At 53.0% G+C, this 18173-nt stretch overlaps 1 protein-coding gene across 5 annotated transcripts in view; it reads right to left on the reverse strand.

Annotated features, from left to right (window-relative positions):
• Nucleotides 1-18173, reverse strand: part of POC1A (POC1 centriolar protein A) — a 101498-nt gene that overhangs the window by 45145 nt on the left and 38180 nt on the right. For all 5 annotated transcript variants that reach the window (XM_049640612.1, XM_049640609.1, XM_049640608.1 and 2 more), the window contains 3 exons: nucleotides 14320-14453; nucleotides 3819-3887; nucleotides 1277-1375 (listed from right to left, as the gene is read on the reverse strand). In XM_049640612.1, the coding sequence (XP_049496569.1) occupies nucleotides 1277-1375; nucleotides 3819-3887; nucleotides 14320-14453 (302 nt within the window). The remainder of the gene's footprint in view (nucleotides 1-1276; nucleotides 1376-3818; nucleotides 3888-14319; nucleotides 14454-18173) is intronic.

Below are 18173 nucleotides of genomic sequence, written 5' to 3' on the forward strand. Positions count from 1 at the left end.
AAAGAAAGAAAGAAAGAAAGAAAGAAAGAAAGAAAGAAAAGGAGAGGAAAGAAGGAAGGAAAGGAAAGGAAGGAAAGGAAGGGAGGAAAGGAGGGAAGGAAATGAAGGAAAGGAAAGGAAAGGAAAGGAAAGGGAAGGGAAGGAAAGGGAAGGAAAGGAAGGAAAGGAAGGAAAGGAAGGAAAGGAAGGAAGGAAGGAAAGGAAGGAAGGAAGGAAGGAAGGAAAGGAGGGAAGGAAATGAAGGAAAGGAAAGGAAAGGAAAGGGAAGAAGATAGATGCCTTTCTAGGTAGACCAAACAGCAGCAAAAAGACCACCATGCAACCCAGTCATACCCCAACACACCCCAAAGCTAACAATCAGCTATTCATTAGCAAACGTGGAGGAGAACATAACCTCCCAGCTAAGGCAACCCTTGGAAGAAAACTTTAAATCTCAAGCTGGCCTATTCCTAAAGGGAGCCCCAACACACAAGATGGGTATGTTTAGGGGGGTGTGGGTGTGTGTGGGTATCTCGCTGGGGTGGGGGATCCCTCTGCTGGAGCCAAAGAAAGCTCAGGATGGACTCAGAGACTTCCTGGTTCTATTCTGGGCCAGCCTTGAGTTGCTGGGGGCCTTGGGCAAGCCGCTTCCTGTTGTTCAGGCCAGTTTCCGTGGGTGGGAGAGGCTACACTGCCTCTAGGGTCCAGGAGGGAGAGATTCAAACAGCTTATGGCCACTGGCACTTAAAACCTTCAGGGCTCCACATCCTTAGCTTTTAAAGCTTATTTCAGCCAAAGCTGAACGCAACTTTATTCAATGAGATCATATCAGTTCTCAAACATTTTTTCCCCCAAAATATTTGTCAAAAAATACCATTAACTATCTTAATTCGGGAACACCAAATGGCCTTTTACCGACAAAGGTACTAAAAATGGCTTGTGGCTGAGGAACTTCCTTTCCATGGTTTAAAAAAAAAAGGGAAGTGAGAGCAACAGGGCTGGGCCTTTCCCATCCGTCCCAGCTGTGGCCCAGGCCCCACGCCCTCTAGGAACCTCCCGCAGGGTCCTGTGGCCCAAGCCTCAGCAGGGGACAGGTCCTTCCTTTCCTCAACCATCAGTAGCATGTGCCATGGAAACACCCTCTGACCAAATGGCAGGGGGCCTCGGCACCTGCAGTCCTCACGTCTTGCTTGTTAATTCTAGATTTGAAACAAAGTACAAGCGCCGAAGTATTATTCACTGTTTGCCATGACCACCAGAGTTTCAGGGCTCAGGACATACCCGCTGAGCCACTTACCAGATTCCTGGAGGAGGTGGCCAGGGTGGCTGGGGGCCTGTGCACTTTTGTGACTTCTCCATAATCGACAACATCAAAGTTACTCTTCCAAACCATCACCTGCCAAGACCCACAAGCACAGAGAATCAGGAGGAGAAAAACCCTTGCCAGTCCTACTTCATGGAAAATGCGAGCCCAGAGGCCACCTCGAAAGTTCTAGGCCAGTGGCAGGATAGTCCCCACCAGACACCCCAGCTCAACTCTGGGACCTGCCCCACCTCCCAGGCTTTCCAAACAGGCCTTGAGAAGTCCATCGGGATGGACTCACTGCATGCTGCCACGAGGCCTTTGTACTTGCTGGTCCCTCCCTGCCGTGTCCCAGCCCAAGTGTAGCTGTCTCCTCAAGCTAGAGTGTCCTCTTCCACAGCATCTTCTTAGAGAGCGCTTCCCTGGCCTCCTACTAACTTTTATCATAGCTCTCTACTTATTTCCTCCATAGCATCAGACTTCGTAGTTATTTAATTTCTTTGTCCCTCTTCCTCATTCATTTATCATCTGTCTCCCCACTAAAATAGAAGCTCCCGAGGGTCATGGCCTGGCCTGTTACACCAGACCACTGTGGTCAAATTCCCGGCTCCGTCCCTTACTGTGTGGCTCTAGGCAAGGGATTCAACCTCTCTGTGACTCAGTTTCCCATTTGTGAAAAGGGGATGATCTTCTGACCTCACAGAGACAGCTTGGCACAGACACTGGTACCCAGGGAGCCATGGGCAACACACCCCTTATTCCACAGTCCACTTGAAGGATTTTCACATCCTAAGGCTCCTCCAACAAAAGCTTGGCAAACAGCCCTGCTGGGGAGCAAGAACATTCCTATTGGAGAGAATCAGCCCCATGTGGCTGCCCTCTGCCAAGGTCACTTCCAGTACAGCAGGAATTGTGGAGCGTGGCCAGTGCTCAAGTGAGACCACAGAAAAGCCCTGTGTCCAGGTAAGACGAAAACTCAGCATAAGCAGAACACTTTCCTGAGGCTGTTCGCCACTCCTAGAGAAGCCTACCGTTTACCGCTCCCTGAATCATGGCCATTAAGGTCTCTCATTCCTCCCGCCTACAAACAGAATTAGCACACACCCCCTTGCTCACAGGGCCATTTGTAACTGTGCTAGTCTTGAAAAATTCCCGGGAATAGAACAGTATTACGAATGTGAAGATTCAAATGTCTCTCCAAAAAGGCTCTCAGAGCAGACTTTCATAAAGCAGCCAGGGAGCTGATAGGAGTGGCTGCCTGAGGAGGGCCCAGAGTGGGCGGAAGCCCTACTTTCTACCAGGCTGCCTCTCGTACTATGTGACTTTCTTTTACCATGACTATTTCTAGTATGACTCTATTGCACTATTTTCTCTTGCTTAAGCAATGAGCCAGGCCTCCACACCCAGGGACAGCTCAGGGGTCCCCCTGGTCTTCCTCCTCCCTTGTCTGGTTAGCACAGAAACCAGTGCTGGTGGGGGGAGACACACACTGCCTCTTATCCAAGCCATGCTGAAAGAGCTTCCAACAACCCTCTGCTTTCTTGGCAGAAACTCGACCCGGATCGGTCCACAGGAATGGCGTTGGGGCTCACTGGAAGGCCAATGGGACTTTTCTGGCTGAGCAGAGCTGTGAGGCCCAGCATCAAGAGAATGAACATTCTGGGGGCACCTGGGTGGCTCAGTCGGTTAAGTGTCTGATTCTTGATTTCGTCTCAGGTTGTGTTCTCACGGTTCGTGAGTATGAGCCCCGCGTCAGGCTCTGCGCCAGCAGCACAGAGCCTGCTTAGGATTCTCTCACTCTTTCTGCCCCTCTGCCGCTTGCACTCTCTCACTCTCTCAAAAATAAATAAACATTAAAAAAAAAAAGAGACAGAGAACATTCTGGGCAGGAGGTACCTGGGCTGATGGGTAGAAAGCTTGGGCACACAGGGTGACAAAATGGCACAGGACCTCCTCACACATGTCTTCTCCCTGCAGCCATGCAGTCTGAAAATCTGATCCCTCAAAACTATTTGCATAATAGGAGCAAAGGGGGCAGATGACAGAGGTGGGGGCTCCAGGGCAGCCTGATATCTGTCATCTGCTGAGCCTCAGTTTCCTCATCATACAATGGAGGGACCAGAGGCCCTGTCCACAGGGCCGCCATGAGGATTAAATGAAATATGAAGCTTTTGCCACATTGCCCACATTGCCAGGCTATGTATGTATCCTCTAATTATCTCATCAGGAAAAAGAAATTATTAAGAACCTTCATTTTAACTTTTTCATGGCAATGATAGCTCAGGATCCTTCCAACCCATGCTGGTTTGAGCAGTTAGGGTTTTAAGATGCTGCCACGGGGTCAGCACCCCTAGGAGACCTGCTTTAAGGAGACGAGCACCCTGGGTCTAAGTACCCCACCCCAAGTGCCAGCCTTCATGGTTGCTGAAAGCCACCAAGGAAGCTAGTGAAACTTGGCCCATCCTCAAGATGCTCTGACCTCCTGTTCTCTTCTGATAAGTACCAGCCAACATGTCTCAGACCAATCTTTACTTACTTGTTCATCAGAACCTCCAGAAGCAAAATACTCTCCCGTTCTTGAAAAAGCAACAGTGGTGGCTGGACCCTGTCAGAACAAACAAACAAGAAAAAACACCAAAGGTCACCGTAGATGCTAAATGCACAGGAAGAAAACCAGAAGCTCCCGAATGGGAGCAGCAGCAGGACAAAGGGCTAAGGGCCTCATTTAGCCCCTTGTCCTCCCTCACCTTTGGCAGAGACACCTGCAGAGCTCAGCCATGAGTGTCACTGCTGAGGCCTCTGCTCCCCACCACCACTGACAGCACAAAGGCCAAGCCAGGGGGGTCATAGGTGGGCAGAAAGCCCTGCTGGGTTGCCATCACTGTGCCCACTTCCCAAGGATAAGATGGAGGTCGGACAGGTGCACCTACTTATCCCAGGCCCAGCACTGGCACCAGAACTTGGGTCCCCCTGGCCCAGGTCGTGCTCCTCCCCGACACCACCCTGCAGCTGACCAGAGAAGTGTGCAGCCCTGAGGAGGAGCCAATGAGCAGAAACGGGGTGCAGTCAGGGAGCCCAGGTGACACAAGAGGCCAGAATCAGGGTAGGAAGGAGGCTGGGAAGGGGGTTATGAAAGGTGTCTGAACAGAGGAGCAACGAGACATCTCCCTCTAATGTGCAAATCACTTTCTTTATGTTAGGACCTTTGGGGAAGAAGTACCAGCTCCGGCTTCCCAGGTGCTGAAGGTCCACATGACCATCGGAAGGGACACGCCAGACCTGTGCCACGCAGTGCTTTGAGGGCCCGTGAGTTTATCCGGGCTTGGAGCAGGGGCGCATACTCCTCCAGTAAAGAGGGAGGGCTCTTCCTCACATGCCTGAAATCTGCTGCAGAAAGATGCACGGAGCAAGAATCTGTTCACACACCACCGTGAACCATCTCTTCCTCCTGGCCAAACTTTCAGTGTGGTAGTACTTGGCATTCCCAAAGAAAAACCAGATAAAACAGATTCTCTCCTAACTGATGACAGCATGGCCACTATTACAAAGGCCACCTCAGTTCCTCCAGACCAGAGCAGGGAGCAGCAAGAGCCCCAACTGCCCAAATGAGATGCCTCTGGCCGTGGGGCAGACATAAGAGGTGGAGCCATGGACAAGAGGAACACTGGGACACAACTCCACGATGCTGGAAAAGACAGAGAAGTTCTGGGCTAAAAAACGGATCTGAAGTCATGGAACAAGACCAGCTTCTGCCTGCCCAGAAGAGACAGGCAGGTGGAAAGATGCCCCTGGGTACGCTGGGCAGGAAGGAATATGTACCCCCACACTTCCCCATTGTATCCACGGCCCCTCCTCTCCAAGGTGCCCATAATGAAGGTGGTGAAGACGAAAGTGAGTACAAGGCCAGCTAACACTAACCTGCACTTACCCACTTCACCTTCAGAGGATGGTTTGCACGCTTACCCTTCCTACAGGTGATGCGTCCCAGAGGAGAGACCAAGGCCCAAGAGGTCAGAGACAAAGCCTCCAGCCTGTGCCTCTCCCCACCTCCTCTCACAGATGGGTCTCCGAGGGCCTGGGGTTCAGGGCAGTCAGGAGTCCTATATGGCCATCCAATAGGACAAAGGAGATCCATTCTTATGATGGGGAACGTCAATTACACCAGGGAGTGTGAAATGCCAGGTGCAAGGCATCATGAGCCACAAGTGCAGGGCCGAGTGCAGGAGGGAGCAGATCACGCGTCACCCTAATACTCTTCCGGGTGAACAATCCCCAAGGGTTAACACAGTGGGGTGCGGGATGGAAATTTCAGGTGACTTTCACTTGATTCTTGGAAATCTTTGTTAATTCCTCATACTTCGAACTCTTAAACAGTGAGTATACGGTATTGCTATGTTAATATAAAAACAAAACAACAAAGCTATTTTCATTTTGAGGAAAAACAAAAAAGGAAGAGAGAAAAGAGAAGGAAACCAGGACACGCAGTGTCAACAGAGACAGGCTCTTTGCCTGTCCAGAGCTCACTGAGGAATAGCGGGTTTCCAAGAAGTCAGAGCAACTAAGGAACCAAACAAATATTCATCAGCCAGTCTCCTTTCCTGTTGTCACTCAGCCACCAGATGCCAAGTTGCCGACAAGATTCTGGAGGCCAAGGGCGCCTGGGTGGCTCATTCAGTTAAGTGTCTGACTCTTGATTGTGGCTCAGGTCATGATCTCACGGTACGTGGGATCTAGCCCCATGTCGGGTTCTGTGCTGACACAGAGTGGAGCCTGTCTTTCACTTTCTCTCTCCCCTTCTCAAAATAAGTAAACTTAAAAAACTTGCTGGAGGACAAGCAGTGGCAGCACCACTGAAGAAGGCGGCCGGTAGCCTGTGGCGTGGTGGGGGACTGGGACCAGAAAGCAGAGGCTAGCGCTTTCCCCGGAGTCCAAATGTCAGGAAACTCTCTGGGGATGATGCCAGCAACATACAAGCAGTAAGGGGAATCTTGGGGGTGAGACCCACGGTCTTCCCCAGCAGTGCCCATTTACCCAGAGGATTGCTCAGCTCCCACACCAGGTACCTTGGTGTTCCTGGAAAGAGCAACATTCCACAAACGCTCTTGCCTGTCTGTCTGTGGCCCACAAAAACAGCCCCGGGGAGCAGGTGGCCCTAGGCTCTGCTGTGGGACAAAACCAGCAGGGACTAGAATGCAGACCGAGCTTCTCCACCACTGACAAACATCATCCCAACCCTTCGGCACCCAGACAACCCCGGCCCCCACCAACCTCGCCAGGGCCCCTCCTCCTGCCCTCACTGGTGCTCCAGCCCCACCGGCCTGCTCAGGGGTCCTCATTTCGAGCTCCAGTCTTCTCTTGCTTCAGGATCTTTCTGTGACCTCTGGCATTGAGCTCTTAATTCAGTTATTTCTAATCTCTCTCCGTTTTAAATAAACTCCTTTAAGGCTACACATTTGCCTCTGATTACCACCCTAGATACATCCTCAAAGTTTCCAATATGCAATATTCTCACTGGTGGCCACCTCCAAACATTTAGTTTCCACAATGATTTACTCTTTAGCCCAGCAGTTACATTTTGGAGTGCATTGTAGCTTCCAAACCATGGGGGCTTGACGGGCGCTTTTGTCACAGACACTGATCCAATGTGATACACGTTGAGATCATTCTGCCTTCAAGGTGGCTTATTCTTTTTGGTTAATCAGTTACTCTCAATGCATTAGTTCACCAGCTCAGGGCAGGAATGTTGCCAAATTGTTTCTTCTCCCAGGCAAGACCCAGGGGCCTCTCCAGAGACTCCTGAGTATGACTCTGAACTCTCTGCTGAGACTTTAGCAGTGTGGTCTGAATGCCAGAGGTGTTTACCTGCCTGAGATCCTGGTCCCCTCTGGCTCCAGGCCATGTCCACAGGTAGGATGCCTCACAGGCTCAACCAGATCCTTCCCTCCCTTTCTGGATCTGGCCAGCTTTGGTGAGACCATTCATTCTGCCTGGTCGTCATGAGCACTGGATGCAGCCTGGCTTCCCACCCCACTCTCCCTCCTGATGCAGCTTCATGTGGCCCTCAGAGGTTGGCTAGGCCCACACCCAGTCACTTCACCAAACACCATCTTTGCCTTGACAACCTCCAAACCAAGAGCCCCGCACAGTCTGCTTTCTTCACTCTTGAACAGCAAGGTGTTAATCAAGAAACTTGAAAAAAAAAAAAAAAAAAAAAAAAAAAAAAAAAAAGGCAAAACAAAGGAACCCATGGTGTTTAGCTCCCATAGCTTCTGGGTGACTTTCCCTTTAGGGCCCCTATAGCTGGTCCAGACCCCTCTGCTCTCCTCACTCCCTTCCACCGGACTCCCTGAGGCCCCTGTGCACCTGAACTCTGACCACTGTGTCCACAACAGCTATGTTGGCAAAGACCCAGCCAGGTACCCCATCCACCACCACCTCACGAGGCTTTCGTAATGTTTTTCACTGGCTACCAGCCAACAAATAGTAATGTCACAACACATGCCTGGTGTCAGAAGTAACAGAAGAGTGACCATTAAACAAAGACATGGAGATCAAGGAGGCATAAGCGGCCTCTGGTGTGGGAGCCCTGGTCTCTGATTCCCCAGGCTGCTTCTTCCACAAGCCCCACACCAGGGAGGCTCCTGCACTCATTCACCAGCATCTTGCTGTGGGCTGGCTCCTGTGTCTTAGTAGTGGCCCCGTGGACTAGGAGTGGCCTCTGGGAAGAGCTGGTGCCCAGAAATGCTGAGGCTCTCTCCTGACCTTGGCCAAGGACACCTCCTCCCAATCCTCAACCCTGGGCTGCTGGCAGGGGACAGAAGGCCAGGCAGGCCTCTTGGTTTACTCAGGTTGGAGTACATGAGCTGTTCTCCCTCGTGATGTCCCCTCACCTCTCCCAGGAGGTGCCCAACCATCCAAACCAGGTCTGAGCTTCCCAAGCATAAACCTAATTTTCCAAAATGAAATGACTACACAAGGGGCCGCAGAGTGCTGGAAGAAACAAGGTGGCAGGGCGGGTGGAGGGGGGGGAGCACGTTCAGAGAGCCTCCTTCCACCTGGAGCCACCTAGGGGCAGCCCATGCATCCCAGGCCACTCTGTCATACTGCCGCCTCTCCTCCTTGACCATGTGTACCCCTTTACTGCCACTTGCCCAGCCCCAGCCTAGGCTCTGGCATGACACAAGCTCCCAGGGACGTGGGTGGATCCCGTGCCCTGAGCCTGTGATTTCACAGTAAACAAGCCTAGGAGCACAGCCCCAGGTGCAGACAGCAGCGCCAGTTCTGGGTTCTAGGCCCTTAGTTGGATGGCTGCTCACCTGCACCATGAGCCAGCTGGGGTACGTGGAACCACATGCCCAGTGATTCCCGTGCAGCTCAGTCACTCCACAGCAACATGAACGCCAACTGCATAGCCATAAACACCAGATTTAACTCCCACCCACGTCCCGCCCACCATCCTCTCCCAAATAGCTCTGGGGAGTTAAACCAAATGAGCATGGCTCAAGATTATGTTTCAGAAAATACAGAAAAATAAATCTGTATTTCTAGCACACTGCCCCCACACTTGCCACCCAGAGCTATGGGGGCCTCGCTCAGGGCACAAGGTTTCAAACAATAGCTGTACTTGCTGGGGAAGTCCTTCCTTCTTCTGCTCTTCCCTGCTGCAAGGTGAGGGGTGGGAAAGGATGAAGAGGCCCCTGTGTGCCCTGACACCCCTAAGTCTATACTGGATTCAGCAAGAAGCAGGGGCTCCTTAAAGCATAAGAGACTCTTAAAAAATGAGAACAAACTGAGGGCTGATGGGGGGTGGGAGGGGGGGAGGGGGGGGTGGGTATTGAAGAGGGCATCTTTCGGGATGAGCACTGGGAGTTGTATGGAAACCAATTTGACAATACATTTCATATATTTAAAAAAAAAAAAAAGAAGCAGGGGCTCCTTTTCCTCTTGCTTAAGTGTCAAAGCTGTGGCAAATTCCCAGGGCAAGACCTTCCAGAGCCCCAGAGAGGGCACTGGCACCTCTGCCAGCCCACTGCCAACAGACACCTGGCCTGTCCTCCAGGAATTGGGCCGTAGAATGTGGCCTGACAGGCGGGACTAATAATGGGCACTGCAAACAGACCTGTGGACCAAGGCACCAGCAGGCCACACCTACTCAGAGCAACTGGTGGGGACAAGTACATTCAGAGGAGTCACCACAGGGACAGATTTCAGGATCTGTGTGACAAAAGAGAAACCAAAGCAAGAGGATGTTCTGGGGGAGATGAGGACAAGACTAAACAAAAAGCCAGATAAACCCTTGAAACACTCTGTGGGAGAGTGGGTGGCAGGAAAACAGGCACTTCCATCCCAGCGGGGGAGGGGCTGACGGCTATGGCCCTGTGCCCATTGAAAGGGGTGAGTCCCCTCAGAGTCCCCTACCATGGATTCATTTTCCTACTAAAGACTGACTGCCCACCCAGGGTGCCAGAACCATGCCCATAACAGAAACGTTCAATGGCCTTTTATTTATTTTTAAATGTTTATTACTCATTTTGAGAGAAAGAGAAAGTGTGCGTGAACAGGGGAGGGATAGAGACAGAGAATCCCAAGCAGGCTCCATGAAGTCACGGCAGAGCCTGACGCAGGGCTCGATCCCACGGACCATGAGATCATGACCTGAGCCAAATCGAGTTGGACACTTAACCGACTGAGCCACCCAAGCTTCCCATTCAACAGCCTTTTAAAGAGCTCTCACCTAGAGCAACAAAAGATCTTTTCCAAGAGCTGAAGTGGAAAGGGACCAACATCTGTGAGGATCTACTATGTCTGGTGCTGGGGAATGTAGACACACCCTCTCCTGTTATGAGGCAGATACAGGAGTTCTTACAAATGAGCAAAGTCTTAGCAAAGTCAAGGTCTTGCCCAATGTCCCAGGGTAAGAGGCAACGCTGGAATGGCCTGACCTTGATGCCCAAGGCCTTTCCTCCCATCTGCAGCCTCCTGAAACCCAGACTTAACTGGACAAGATGTGACAGTACTCATGGCTTTTCCAAACCAGAAACAGGTGGGTACAAGCTATTTGTTCCTGGAAATACTGGGGTATTTCCTTAAAAAGCTGGGCACCATCACTGACCAGATAAGGCTGTATGAACCCTCCTCAACCGAATGCATCCTAGCACTTGGCCTCAAAAAAAGAAGCTGGCAAAGGTGACTGGTGCAGGCTCTTTACCAGCTCAAGCCACAGAGAGAGAAATTGCTCCTGCGTTCCCAGGGACAAAGGCAGAAGAAAGAGGGCAATGTACCACATCCAGGCTGGCAGCGCCCTCCCTGCTCTGTCCACTCTCCACTTGGGCAGATTAGGCTGGAGGTAGACGGCTACCCAACTGCTCAGCCCCAACCCCTGCCTTGGCAAAGGGGTCAGTGTCTGCTCAGGTTGCATTTGGTAACTTGCCACCCGCTGCCTCCTCATCACTGAGGCCCATCACAGCTGAAGCAGCAGAGCTATTGAGGGGCCAGGGCCCAAGGACTTGAGCTAGCAAAGGGCTTGCTCAGCTCTTAGGCCTGCCACCCAGCAGCCAAGCACTTGAAGAGACTCACGCGTGGAAGCCTCTGTAGAGCCACATGGGCCACAGCTGCAGCCAAGGAACTATTCCCAGGGTACAGTCTGTGTGGCATCAAACACCCATGGGACAGGAGCCTCTCTGTCCCCAGCTACATCCCCTGAATGGCCCTTTGTAGCTCAGAGTCCCAAAGCCAGGACTTCAGAAGAAAAGCACCAGAATCCTCGAGGCCCACAATAAGCTTATAATTGACATCCACCTCTAACCTCACAAAGTGAGCCAGCCTCACATGGGCCAATGGGAGGTGTGACCAAGTGCATGCTAGAGAACCACCAAACTGCTGCTATGGTCAGACTCCCAGGTTGACAAGCTGCCCTCAAAGCAGTACAGAAGACCCAGGCTGCATTGGGTGATCCTGATCTTAGCTCTGGCACTTGGCAAGTGCCTCCGTCCTGGTGCCCCCATGCCTTTAAAAGACAACTAAATAGATGGGGCACCTGGGTGGCTCAGTCAGTTAAGCAGCCAACTTTGGCTCAGGTCGTGATCTCACAGTTTGTGGGTTCAAGCCCTGTCGGGCTCTGTGCTGACAGCTCAGAGCCTGGAGCCTGCTTTGGATTCTGTGTATGCCTCCCGTCTCTGCCACTCCCCTGCTCTCACTCTGTCTCTCTCTCGCTCTCTCAGAAATAAACATTAAAACACAACTAAATGGCATATCAGACTTCCAGCCTCAACCCAGATAAGAAAGCATCAGCCCAACAGCACTGCTTCCCCTGACCCTTCTTCTCCACGCTGTTGCTCCCTCAGTGCTCCCCCACAGGAGCTGGCTCGGGTCCTGCTCGGGACACAGGCACTTCCCTGGCATATACCCAGAGCCCCCTCCCAGCTGAGGGCTGTCTCACCCCCAGCATTGGCTTCCTGTGGCTGGCTTCTCTCAGCTGGTGTGCCACCCCCTGCCCAGCTGGCCCTGCCTTTCTCACAGGTGTGGAACTGAAAGCAGGAGGGGGGTGTGCTCCAGTTGGCCGAAAAAACTCAATAGCCTTCCCTCCCACAGCTCTCTCTGGGCCACGCCCAGGGATGGTCACAAGGAGGTCCTCCAAGTCCAAACCAAAGTTTCACTTGGTTCCCTCCTGCTGAATCAGAATGAGGTCATATAGCAGCAAGGCTGGGACACAGCAGCCACAAGGCCTGCTGGCCTCCTCCACAGATCAGTGATCTAAAGACAAGAGTGAAATCACAACTTGACATCTAAAAGCTGTGTGTGGGGGGTGCCTGGGTAGCTCAGTGGGTTAACTGTCCAACTTCGGCTCAGGTCATGAGCTCATGGTTTGTGAGTTTGAGCCCCATGTCAGGCTCTGTGCTGACTGCTCGGAGCCTAGAGCCTGCTTCGGATTCTGTGTCTCCCTGTCTCTCTCTCTGCCTCTCCTTCACTTGTGCTCTCTCTTTCTCTCTCTCAAAAATAAATAAACTTTAAATAGATAAGTAAAATAAAAGTGGGTGTGTGAGGCAAGTGAGTACGCAAGTGAGTACGCAGGGTCGAACTGTAGAGACATGGATACTTATCCCAGCTCTGCCACCCTAAGCTGCATGGGACCCCGACAATTCAAACCACTCTCTGGGCCTCAGTTGCCCCATCTGGATCAAAAGTACTTTCAAATCGGCCATCCTCATCTGTGGGATGGAATCCCTGGGCACTGAGGACCCTGTGGGGACCCCTGGGGCCACTCAGTCACACACTTCAAGAAGTGGCTTGTGGCAGCTGGGCCTTATGGGGGCACTTAGCCACCTCCTGGAACAGAATGTGAATGCTCAAGTCACCAAACAGCCCAGGTGCAAATCTTTCTGGAAAGGTAGACCAGGGAATGGACTTCATGATCAGGGAGCCCAAGAGGACTATACATCTGCATGGGGCTATGTGAACCCAGATGTCCCTTGACCTAGTTCCCACATTTCCAGGTTCAACGGCAGACAGGCAACTGTGCCGTCTCACTTGGTCCCTGTTTCACTTCTCCAGAAGAAGGTCAATGGGTTTCCGTTATGTGCTTGATGCTGTGCCCAAACACAGGACAGGCATTTAGACACCACATTTCTAGGGTTATCAGGCTAAGAGGTGAGTCAGCTGTTTAAAGAACCTTTACACACACACACACTGAAAGCCCTGGATGATCACTTAGCACACATCTGTTTGCATGTTTCTGGATATTGCTTTCTTTCTGTGGGGAGCAGGAGAGACAGCACCATTCGGGTGGTTTTCAAATACCCTCTTTGGTTATAAGATCTCAAACTGGTTACACATGAATCTGAATAACTGACTTGCCAAAGAAATAACAAAGGTGGCTCTGTAACAAGAGCAGAGGTCACCCAGCCCCAGGGCCACATATTACACCTAGATGTGCCAGTTGCTGGGAGAATGAGACATGTCCTGCACTGCAGACATGTGACATGGAGGACGAGGGGTCACCATGGGCTGAGGGCAGCAAGGAGCCTTCCAGGTCCCAAGGAAGCAGAAGACAAGGCCCATGCTCCCACACCAAGCCACAGCCAATGGCCAATGGCCCCCATGTGCCTGACTCCGATGGCAGTGAATCCAGAGCCCTAGCTAGACACCACACCTTGCTCCCTGCCCAAGATACACGGGCACCCCAGGGCCTCCCTCAGCCCTCAAGAGCCTGTCCCCACCCTCCACTCTGCCTGCCCCCCTGCTCACAGGTGGAGAAGGCGACAAACTGACAGCTCTGGTCTCTGCACCCCATGTCCAACTTGGGTGTGGCAACTATGTCCCAACAGGAGACATTCTGTTCTGCCCAGCAGGAGACAGCTCAGCCATAATTGGGGGCTGGTGTGGGGGTGAGGGTGAGAGAGTGACTCCCAGACCGGCTTCTAGGAGAGCGGCAGGCAGCCCACCTCACCATGGCCCCGCGCCCGGCCACTGCCCACTGAGAGAGTCCAGGGCACCAGCTGCATTGGCGAAGGTTGCTCAGAGAGGTCCCTTGATTCAATTCCAGGAATTCCCAAACACACAGGAAGATGTCCATCCTAAGCACTCGTCTCTGAGAGATACCTGTTAGTTTCTATCTCCAAAGGCATCAACATCTGCAGAACCCTCAAGAGACCCCAATGGCAATTCAGGGCATGGGGTCCAGGGCTCTACTCAACCAAGATATGCCTGAGGTCACTCAGGGGGCAGATTCCATGTAGCTCCCTGGGAGAAATGTGCCAACCATGTCTGAATGGCTCCGTCCCACTCCCAAGTTAGCTCCTGCACCCCCTTCTCAGCTGCGGTACCAGGCCCAGCACTTCTGCCGGAGCTCATGGTCCCCATCAGGGGCAAACCTGTTTCCGCCCTTCGCTCCACTGCCCAGACTGTGAGGGGACCACAGAAGCCATCCCCAATGGGCTCCAAGGGAAGGCCCACCTCAGATGAACCACAGCCCTGCATGTGCCTCAAGGCGGCACCTTCGCCTCCCTCTACACCACTCAGTGCCAGGCTGATGGCCTCACCTGATGCCCGTGGAGAGTATAGAGCAGCCGGCCCTCCATGAGGTCCAGGATCTTCAGGGTTGAGTCGCTGGAGGCCGTGAGCAGGTAGTTTCCGGATGGGTGGAAGGAGAGTGCATTCACCGCTGCGCTGTGCACTAGGGAAGGGACATCTGTCAGGCACTGGCTGGGAGGCCAGGGGATACAGCTGAAGCCCAGAGACGGGCAATCGGGACCAACCGAGGCTCGGCTCCAAGGAGCTGTGGGGAGCCCCACAAGGATTTCCCAGAAGTGCAGCACAGGAACAAGAGCAGACTCATCCAGAGCTGAGAACCAACAGCGGGAGATGCAGGGCAAGCGGGCGCACAAGCGACAAGGCCGGTGGGATCAGGTGATTCCCCCACCTCTCACAGCACACAGAGTGTCGAGCTGGGGCAGAATGGAGTGCTCAAACATAATGCTCCATCTGTCTTTCATACTGCTACTCAGGGGGAATGAGGTGGAAAAGAAATCCCCTGAAGTCCCAATACCATGCCCCTGCCCTACAAGAGTGTGGGGCAGGCAGGCAGACGGTAAGACACGCTCAGGAACTAGTCAGGCCTGGGTTCCAATCCTGGCCTCCCTGCTGGCCCACTTTATGACCTTGAGCAAGCACCCTGACACATCTAAGCCAGTCTGTTTCTCCTGCTGGATCATGGCACTCACATGTCAGGGGTGCCGTGGGGATAAGCCTGCCCATGGGGCCTCTGTACAGAGTGAGCCCTCAGATGTGCCTCTCGGCTGCCCCTGGTGTCACACGCAGTTTCTAGGTCCTGCCACTTTACCCAACACTCAACAGCTCAATCCCATCCATGACTTTCTTTTCCCCATTGGCCTGACCCAAACCCCACTATCCGTCCTGGTGTCCCTCACTCTGCAGGATCCAGCCAGCCCAGCCCTTGACAGCTCTCCAGGCTGACAGCTCTCCAAGTATTCCCCATGGGCCCAGGAGACCCTTGCCCACCTCTTCCCCTGACCTTGAAGCTCATTACTCAGTTACCTCCTCCGAGAAGCCTCCTGGCCTCCTGGGGGCCACCCCCTTGAACTGTCCTCCTGAAGCACCACGAGTCTCCAGTGGGTGTACTCCTCACAACAGTGTTTTACATTTATGTGTAACTATTTCATTCCGGGCTGGGTCCCCCATTAGACTGTGTGCTCTGTCAGGCAGGAGCTTGACTCAGTGTCAGGCACTGAGCGGGACTCAGAAAGCAGTGGGTGAGTTGGACCCAGGCAGGCCACACGGGGACTGCATGTGAGCACCAGCTACATCGCAGCTTCTAAAGCAGCTGCTGAAGACGACCCCGGTGCCTTCATACCCACTATTCAGGCCTGGGAGGGGACATCAGCGGGGATAAGATAACCGCGGCCTGCCAAATCAGAACAGCCACAAACAGAAAGGCAAATTCTAAAACCAACCCCTCATCCTGGCACTGTGAGGCTGCAAGAGCAATAAACACATCCACCGCAAAATGGCCTTCAGCAGAACCCACAGAGGAACATGGAGCCCCTCAGACACCAGCCCAGCTGATAAGCTCATATGCCTGGGGAATGTGGGTACGTGTTCCCGAGCACACTTGGGGGAGACAGCCAGGGCTTTACATAACATGGCAATTTATGTCTGAACACTCTTTAAGCACCAGAACTCCAGGAGCCAGCCTGCAGAGGGGTTGATGATGTCTGGGGACGGGGAGGTCAGTGTCCTCAGTGCTTACTTAGATTTGGGGCATGGAAAACAAAAGAATACAGCCATAGATGACCCCAGCAGGAACTGAACAGGTGCAGAGTGTGACTATCACCACCCACATGTAGAGGGGCACACACATGTGCAGAGGGATGTGGACAGAAGCTCCTGGTAGGGCCCTCCTATACAGTCTTATGGGTAGGACAGAAATAAGGGAATTTTTACTCTGCATACTTCCAGAATAATTTTTTAACCATCAGTATATAGTCACTGTGATTACACAACTGGGTGAATGATAAAAAGCAAATCCTTCCCGAGGTAACTGGGTGGCTCAGTCATTAAGCATCCGACTCTTGATTTCAGCTCAGGTTGTGATCTCACGGTTCATGGGTTCGAGTCCCACGTCAGGTCCCTCGCTGACAGTGCAGAGCCTGCTTGGGATTCTCTCCCTCTCTCTCTGCCCCTCCCCCACTCACATGTGCTGTCTCTCTCAAATTAAATAAACTTAAAAAACAAACAAACAAAAAAAAAACCAAATACCTGTGTGTAGTGGGGGCACCTGAGTGGCTCAGTCAGTTAAGCATTTGACTTCAGCCCAGGTCATGATCTCACAGTTCGTGGTTTTGACCCCCACATCAGGCTCTGGGCTGACAGCTCAGAGCCTGGAACCTGTTTCAGATTCTGTCTCTCCCTCTCCCTCTCCCTCTCCCTCTCCCTCACTCTCACCCTCTCCCTGTCCCTCCCCCACATGTGTTCTCCCTCTCTCTCTCAAAAATAGATAAATAAACATCAAAACACAAAACAAATCCTTCTCTCCCCTCAATAGAGAGTCCTGTCCAGGGAGGCGGAGCCCAGGCCTAGCCTGGCATCGCCCTGACAGCACTTCAGGCTGTGAGTCTACAGGCTAAGAGCTAGTGCCCTGCACTCCTGAGGGGCCAGCTATGCTCACCAGATTGCTGGCTCACATTGGCGGAGAAGTGAGGGACGAGGAGGGCCAAAACACTGGGAGATGCTCCCAGGGGAGCCCCGCCACCCTAAGCCCTCAGTCCCACAGCAGAACAGCTGCCTATGCCCCATCTTCCCTCGGGCTTCAAATGCTACTCCTGGCATGTCTGCCTCCCTGAGCCTGGAGAAGGGCACTCTATTCTCGTTTCTGCAGCCCTTGGCAGCCTGTACTGGAAAGAACGCCACCCCACCCCACCTGAGACAAAGCTGGCAGAGGAACAGCCAGGGTCAGGAGGGTGGATCGGGGGAGGGTGAGCTCAGGGAGCCCAGGGCTTCCCAGCACCACCAGGCTGGCGGGGTCAGGATGTGGATGCCATGCCAGGGCCTCCCACCTGGGCAAGTCCACCCCAGGGAAGGCAATCTCCTCCAGAGGAAGGGCACCAAAAGCTCTGCTCCAGTATAAATGGCAGGAATATCAAAGACCTCCTAGCTGGGGTGGAAACATCTGGAACCATTTACTCCAGAAAAGGGCTCAGACTGGGGGTGAGGATGTACCAGACGCCAGGACCTACTGCCTTTCCCTCCTTGTTCTCCTGCCTTGCCCACCAGCCCCACCAGCCTGGGGCAGCCTCTCTGGCTCTACAGAGGTGGGACAGCCATTCTAGGGAGGCCCTGTCCTAAGAATCATCCCTGCGTGACAGTCCCCCAGGTAGGCTCCCACCATAAAGTCCTGAGCAGTGACTGTGCAGGAATAATCCACTTTTCATCAACTTGCTTCCATGGCAGTTATCAGTGTTAACTGATGGCGGGTTGCCATTTGGGCACAGCTGTGGGCTCCTGGCAAAAGAGAGACTCCAACTCAAGGTCAGAGGTACACCAACATCAAGATTCTACAGGCCACCAGGAACCCAGAGAGGGTGGGATCGAGGCCACTGCAGACCCTGCCCTGGGAACTGGCCACATCTTGCGGGCAGCACATGGCCTGAGGAGAGTCCCAGGTACCCACAAGCCACTCTGCCCACACAGCTCTGTTGTACAAGCCTTCGGCAAATCTGGCCTACTGCCCAGTGGGCTCCAAACTGACCGAGGAGCCCAGAGTGACCCCCAGGTACCCAAGTAGGAGGTCCCTTCCTAAAGCAGGCCACACCAGACCGAGTCCCACCCCACTCTCATCACAAAGGGCTCAGCTTAACTTCACCCGGGGTGACTTCTC

This window comes from Panthera uncia, chromosome A2 (assembly GCF_023721935.1).
Source record: "Panthera uncia isolate 11264 chromosome A2, Puncia_PCG_1.0, whole genome shotgun sequence".
In the NCBI taxonomy this organism is placed as follows: Eukaryota; Metazoa; Chordata; class Mammalia; order Carnivora; family Felidae; genus Panthera; species Panthera uncia.